The sequence below is a fragment of the Penaeus vannamei genome, chromosome 8 (genome assembly GCF_042767895.1).
Source record: "Penaeus vannamei isolate JL-2024 chromosome 8, ASM4276789v1, whole genome shotgun sequence".
NCBI lineage: Eukaryota > Metazoa > Arthropoda > Malacostraca > Decapoda > Penaeidae > Penaeus > Penaeus vannamei.
In genome coordinates, this window is record NC_091556.1 from 33962576 (window position 1) to 33970075 (window position 7500).

The 7500-nt window shown below is 46.6% G+C and overlaps 1 protein-coding gene across 2 annotated transcripts in view; it reads left to right on the forward strand.

The window, feature by feature from the left end:
* Positions 1-7500, forward strand: part of LOC113821721 (uncharacterized) — a 50826-nt gene that overhangs the window by 32448 nt on the left and 10878 nt on the right. For both annotated transcript variants that reach the window (XM_027374246.2, XM_027374245.2), the window contains exon 2: positions 6527-6645. In XM_027374246.2, the coding sequence (XP_027230047.1) occupies positions 6527-6645 (119 nt within the window). The remainder of the gene's footprint in view (positions 1-6526; positions 6646-7500) is intronic.

Genomic DNA, 7500 nt, shown 5'->3' on the forward strand with positions numbered 1-7500 from the left:
AAATATAAAGGGTCCAAGACAAAGAGTTGCGGTTCGGACGGGGCGCAAAGTTGGACGCGGCGAATGTATGGGCGTCTGTGCATCATATACGTGGATTTATTAAAGCTGGGATGGTATCGATATGATATTTCAGATGTGCTGTCTTGACGTGTGAAGATAAAGATACAAGCAGGCATTAGTCCGAAAATGGAAAGCTATGGGTCTAGATGAGGAGATTTGTATATGCTGTAGATACGAGGCTAATGATTCAGTAAAAGTAAAATAAGTGAATACATGAATCTACATCATCTTATTATCTTCTTGCCTTTTCATTCTTTCCACTTCGTTGGTTTTACTTTCCAAAAGGCTATATATCTGGGCGTCAGATACCTCACCAGCCACACTTTTTTTGGTGATTCCCTTTGGGGAGTGTGTTAGACCAGCTCAACCACCCTTCACTAGTACAACCGCGCTATTATGTAATCTGGTAATTACATGCCCAGACTGTACCCTGGCGCCTGCATATTGACCGTCACATGTACGGACCACCTGCTTAGGTCATCACGTCGCCTTGAGGTCTGGCTTCACGAATTTAAAGCCCGCCGAGTGAAATCGCTGTTGCCTCACTGTGACCGTCGTGACGCTCCTCGCAGCGGCCTGGCGTCAATGAGATTTGGACGTGACGAGTTTGTTTACATCTGCACAGACGGGACATCCGGTGTAAACAAACCCCGTGGCCAGAATTGCGTGCGGGCATTAGCGAAGATAATACTATCTTAGTGCCTACAGATGCTAAAGAAATGTTGTAATCTTGACTAAAAAGACAATGCAATTTCTTTATAATTGCAGACTGTTCAGCTACACCAGGACTTAGTACGAGGCCTTACTAAATTTCACACAAGTTTCACCTTCTAATTCTATGCGGCGTTACCTTCATCCTCCCAAGTACAACCAGTGCGTGGTTACCTATTGGGTGCCTCATATGCGACCCACATAGGATCTTTTAGGCAGTCCTATATTGATATGCCTTGTGAGTGGCTTGTCAGCACCACCTGATATGTTTGGGCAGTAGTTCGTGCTTGCAAGCTGCGATAGAGGAGTGATTAATTCGTGATCTGATATAAGTCTGGTTCAGTTATCATTCTTAAGCCTTGATTAGAATGTCGCTGATTTGAAGATAGGTTTTTCTCTTTGGTATGTGTCCCTCTTCGGACCGAAGTTAATTCAGGTCTGTAGTTTGGATCGGTTTCCCATACACGTCCCACCACGTGTACGCTCTGTCTAAGAGTGGCCTTTACGTGCGAGGAAATGTACAAATGGATGTTCTTCTCTCTCGTCAGTCAGAATACCAATCCGGGCTCTCTCTCCAGCGCTGCGAAGACCACCCTCGGCCGTTTTAATTTACGCAGAGGCCGATTTCATCAAATAGCTAAATCCTCTTTCCATCCGATCACATTTTCTAATTAAAGTGATAATTATCTCATCAGCCTGGTTATTATTCTCACTAATCGACTGCTTTCAATGCCAGAACACCGATTTATACATTCTGTACTTTTGTTTTATGATTTATGATTTGTAATCTCCCCAGCACAATTGAATCATAATCACACAGAGGATAAATCATGAATATTAACGTTCCTCTTTTCAAACACACTATACTTACCTACACACAGCTAGTATTATTTATGTAAACAAGACAGCTCTTCCATCAGCGAAGTGACTTTTTTACGCGGCTGTTTTTTAATCATCTCGTCTAATCTGACACCATCGCAGCCCCCTGTAGGCTTTAGCTGGCGGGACGTAGTTATCAGGGAGGTTCTTTTTGTGAAACCTCGTCTTTTGCTAACTTTACATGAGGGGCAGGCGACGGCGCGCGCTGGAGGGGCCGAGAAGTCATTATTAGAGGAGAATGAGAGGCGCGCTCGGCGGTGTTGGGGGGGGGGGGTAAGGGACAGGCAGAGGGGAAGGGAGGAGGAAGGGGAAGGAAGGGATAGGGAATAGGAAGGGAAGCGATGGGGGATAGGAAAGGAGGAGGGAAGGGAGGGAATGGGGGAGGGAACGAAGGAGGGATTAGGGGAGGTGGAACAGGAGGGAAGAAGTAGGGAAGGAAAGGAATAGGGTAGGAGAGGGGAAGGGAGGAGGAAGAGAAGGGAAGGGATAGGAAGAGAATGGGGTAGGAGAGAGGAAGGGAGGAAGAAGAAGATGGAAGGAAGGGAAGGGGTAGAAGAAAAAAACGAAGGGGACAGGAAAGGGAATTAAAGAAGAGAAGAGAGAAGATATCACAGAAAGGAAAGGAAGAAGAGCTAAGAAGGAAGAAGAAAACAGAAAGAAGGGAGGGCTGAGGGAAGAGGCGAGACGCGAAATGCAGGAACAAGACGCTCCTGCGGTCGCCCACAAGGCCTGCTCCCGGTAAATCATTACCCGCTAAAAGGGGAAGAAAAGGGAGGACGGGTTTCTATCTGCGTGTCGCCATTAATGTTACGGTAATGCGATCCCTTAAAGCGGATTAGAGTGAGTTTTAATGTCACGCTACTGCTCGTCTCGGCGCGGCGCACTTGCTCCGTCAAAAAAGAAGAAGAAAAATCATTGTACTGGTTAACCGACTGCACTGCATGACGTCGAATCTATTCTTGTATATATCATCGTGTATTATGCAACGATGAGACGTCTGAAGCGAAATGTTACGGTTTGTGTTTTTCTTAATTCATTTATATTATTTTGTGTTCAGCGTGGTGTGCTTGAAGTGCCTTCACGCTTCATCGCCGAGATCATCTAGGTTAATCGAATCAGCCTCTAAGCCAATCACATTTAAAAGTGATGATTAATCATTTATCGATAGTCTTATAATTATATATTTCTGTATTTATCCCCCCTGTTACATTATATTTTAGGCTTGTATTCGGCACTGGAAGATGAGTCAAATCAACTTCTTAGCCAATCACATTTGAAATTGATAATTGATAATCTACTATTAGTCTATTAGTTATATATTTTCGTATTTATCCTCCTTGTTACATTATATTTTAGGCTTGTATTCGGCACAGGAAGATGAGTCAAATCAACTTCTTAGCCAATCAAATTTGAAATTGATAATTGATAATTTATTAATAGTCTATTAGTTATATATTTTCGTATTTATCCTCCTTGTTACATTATATTTTAGGCTTGTATTCGGCACAGGAAGATGAGTCAAATCAACTTCTTAGCCAATCACATTTGAAATTGATAATTGATAATTTATTAATAGTCTATTAGTTATATATTTTCGTATTTATCCTCCTTGTTACATTATATTTTAGGCTTGTATTCGGCACTGGGAGATTCTGGCGGGAGTCTCAGAATAAAACAAAAGAAGGTCGCGTTCTTGTTATTTCCGGACAAACTTAAGTAGGGTCCCGAGTTTCCTTTTCCAGCGGACTAAGGAAATAATACCTTCTCATAATGCAGGGGGCTCCGAGACACAAGATTTACCTTAACCCATTTTTAATTCGCACGAACACATTTTTGGTTGTTCGTTCTTCTCTTGCGAAACGGACGCCACGAGATTTAAAAAAAAAAGTTGATCCCGGAACGACAAAATAAAGATGGCCATCCGAGACGCGATCTCCATCACGGGGAAGCTCAGCGCAAGAACACAGTCCACTCTACTTATTTTTCCTCTTCTTCCCTTCTAACTTCTCATTTCTTTTTATTTTCCTCTGCTTTACTTTTCTTATTTCTCTTCTGAATTAGTTTCCTTTTTTTATCTCTTATATCCATTTTCCTCTTATTAGTTATTTCCTCTTATTTTCGCTCTTATTTCCATTTTTCTCTTATTTTCCTTTGTTTTTCTCTTCTTATTTCTCTTCTTAGTTTTCCCTCTTACTCTCCATTCTTCCTGCATTTGCTCACCCCTTTTTTATTCTTTTCCGCTTGCTTTCTCCTACTCACCTTTCCTTCTAGTATTGTTCTTCTTTCTCCTTACTGACTTTCCCTCTTTTCCTTTCTTTCGCCTCTTGCTATTTACTTCCTTTCATTCTCCCCTTTATCTCTCTTCGAACTTTCCTTTCTTTCTTATTATTATACCCTTGACTCATTCCTTCTGCTCTATCTCCCTCCCTACCTCTCCCTCTCGACCTCACCTCCGTCCCCTTCGCTCCCTTCACTCCCTCCGCCTCGCCCCCTTCGCTCTCTTCCGCCACGCCCCCTTGGCTCTCTTTCGCCCCTCCCCCTTGGATCCATTTTCTCCCTTTCGCCCCTTCTCCTTGGCTCCCTTTGCTCCCTTCCGCCACGCCCCCTTCGCTCCCTTCCGTCCCTCCCCCTTCGCTCCCTTCCGCCCCGCACCTTCGCTCCCTTTTCTCCCTTCCGCCACGACCCTTGGCTCCCTTTCGCCCCTCCCCCTTCGCTCCCTTCCGCCCCGCACCTTCACTCCCTTTTCTCCCTTCCGCCACGCCCCCTTGGCTCCCTTTCGCTCCCTTATGTCCCGCCCCCTTCGCTCCCTTTTCTCCCTTCCGCCACGCCCCCTTGGCTCCCTTTCGCTCCCTTATGTCCCGCCCCCTTCGCTCCCTTTTCTCCCTTCTGCCACGCCCCCTTGGCTCCCTTTCGCCCCTCCCCCTTGGCTCCCTCCGCCCCGCCCCCGCCAGCAATATTCGACCCGCAGAAGGAACGAAAAAAACTAATCACTGAGCGACAGCAACAACAGCGCCGTCATCCCGGATGCGCAACAGCCTCAGTTGGCCAGGTGTTCAAGCGTATGTTTTTTTTTTTTTTCTCGTGTTCAAATAAATATGGTCAGACGTTCAATACCGGGGCTGTTTGTGCCGGCTATCTCGGGCGGGATTCTTATTTTTGTCTTTTTTTTTTTTCCTCTGTGATAATAAATGTTGACATTAGCTTCGCGGCGCAGCCCTGCAAATGGATGCTGAGTTGGGGTTCTCAAGGCCGGGCTGGTCATTCATGGATACACAAAACCATTCATAGGGCAACGTGGGTGGGTACGTGATATACCCGCCTGCCCAGCTGGTCGCGGTGGGGCAAGTGGATCTTCGTGTTTGGGTGTTTGTTTGGGTATGTGGGTAGGTGGAGCTGGTGTGGGTGGGGGTAGCTCGGTGAGTTTTGTTAGGTGTGTGTGCATGTGTGTGCGTGTGTGTGTGTGTGTATGTGTGTGTGTGTGTGTGTGTGTGTGTGTGTGTGTGTGTGTGTGTGTGTGTGTGTGTGTGTGTGTGTGTGTGACAGAGAGAGAGTCACATTTCCATGGGCTTATAAGAGTCTAGATTATCATGGTCACCCAGCCAAAGCCATAACGGCCCTCCCCCACACTCGCCAGCGGCCGAGGTGCAGGTGTGGGGCCGCGGCAAGATGTGGGAGGAGAGGCCGACACCCTGGGACGCTCGACGGCGACACCAGACACAGGGGCGGGAGGAGGACAGACCAAAGTTGGGCTTCCACGATCGCCGAAGTGAGCGATCTACGAGAAGGGGACGAGCCACGGAGATACGGGAGGGACAAAGGGCAAGAGCCTGGTAGGAAGGAGATGCACGGCCAGGGGAGGGGGAAGGGGTCAGGGGGTGACGGGAAGGGGGCTGGGGGTTAGGGGAAGGGGTCAGGGGGGCGACGGGAAGGGGGCAGGGGTAAGAGAGCGAGGGGCAGGAGCCGCAGGTGTTAGAATGGCGCAAGTTTTTATGCTGTTGTTTTTATCCTGTCCGCGAGACGACGTTAAATGGTGCTGAGTGATAATGGATTCGTATGCGGGCAAGATTTAAATGATGTTTTCTTCCCGCTTTATTTCTTGCTCGTTTTCCTCAGCCTCCGCTCTTAACGCTGACCAGCTCGTTGCTCTACAAAACCTAACACCGATTCCTGTGTCCGACGATCCGACTTCTTGGCCCATTCTTGCTTTCCCATAACCGGTTATCGTTTCCCAGTTCACACACGCCTTTCCATATTTCAGTTACGGTAACGGTCGTTGTTTTTACCTTTACTGCCCATTCGATCGTTTATTGGTCTCACTCCTGCAGCGCAAGGTCCTCCAGGGAACACGGTCTTTTCCCGGAGTTGTCATAAGTTTGTGTTATTGCAGTGGAAGCCGCATGGAAAACACCTGGCTTTCGAAATCGGCTGCGTTCACTCACGGGGCCTTTTGTCAACAATTAAAATTCAGTCACAGAGGGTTTGGTGCTTCGTAAACAAATGGTGAATGGGATGATTTTGCCTCTTTATCATAATTGCTGTTGCATGTATTTCAATTTCTTTAATAAACATGTTTTCTCTCTTTAAATGTATATTTGTCTGTGTATGACGATATATCTAGTTGTGTATATTTATCCCCACTACATGCACACGCACACACGCACACACACACACACACACACACACACACACACACACACACACACACACACACACACACACACACACACACACACACACACACACACACACACACACACACACACACACCTTTATTTTCTTTGCCACTCCCATAATCGTTATTATTATTTACTGTTAGCCAAACATAGTTCCCAGATTAGCATGGCCCTGAAATCACCCTTATGCGTCCCGCCCGCAGGTGTGGCTATATCCGGAGGAAGGATGGGCGCGCGCCTCCTGCAACAGCCACTGGCTCCTCAAGACGCCCTGGTGGTCGCGCCGTCACTGCTACGTCCTCGAGGTGGAGGGAACCAAAAGGTGAGGCGTGTGTGTGTGTGTGTGTGTGTGTGTGTGCGTGAACTTTATTTATCTATTTGTCTATCTGTTGATTTATTTAAAGATAGATGTATTTTATAATCTTTTTTTTACCTAATTTGTTTATGCAGTTTGTATTGTTTGAACATATAATTGTGTCTGTGTGATGAAAAGTTCATTCCGTGTATGTGTGTGTATATGTGCGTGCAAATATGTATGTATGCATATATATTGCATATCAAATCTTGGTTGCAATGTATTGTTTTTACATTCGCTTATGGCACGCCTTTGTGCAGTATGACATGCCAGCTACACGATTTTTAGCATAGAATCCCGGGCAGCAATTAGTGCAACATCACAAATGATTCTGAGATGAGCGCGTTATTCAGTCTTAATTCGAAGTCGTCGAAGGGTCCAGCCGTGGCTCAGGGAAGAGGGAAGCTTTGATAAAACGGCTTCTTAAGAGAACGCGAGAAAGGGACGAGAGCGAGGGAGGGCGCAAGAGAATTATTAAGACAGGCACTGAGGGGAAGCAACAACAGGGAACCACTAATTAGAGGTGTTGAGGGACGGTGAGGCGCTGAGGGGAATGCGGTGTAGGGGAAGAAGGGGGAGAGGAGGAGGGGGAGGATGAGGAGGAGCAGGAGGAGGAAGCGTAGGAGAAGCTGGAAGGGGAGGAGGAGGTAGTAGTTGTGTTAGGGGGGTGGAAGACGTGAAGGGGAAGAATAGCAGGAGGAAGAGGTGGAGCAGAAGGCGATGATGAGTGGAAATGGAAATGCAGAAGAAAGCGAATCTTGGAGGAAGAATAGGAAAATAAAAAGAAAGAAAAAAAACGAGAAGGAATAGGAAGAGGAAAAA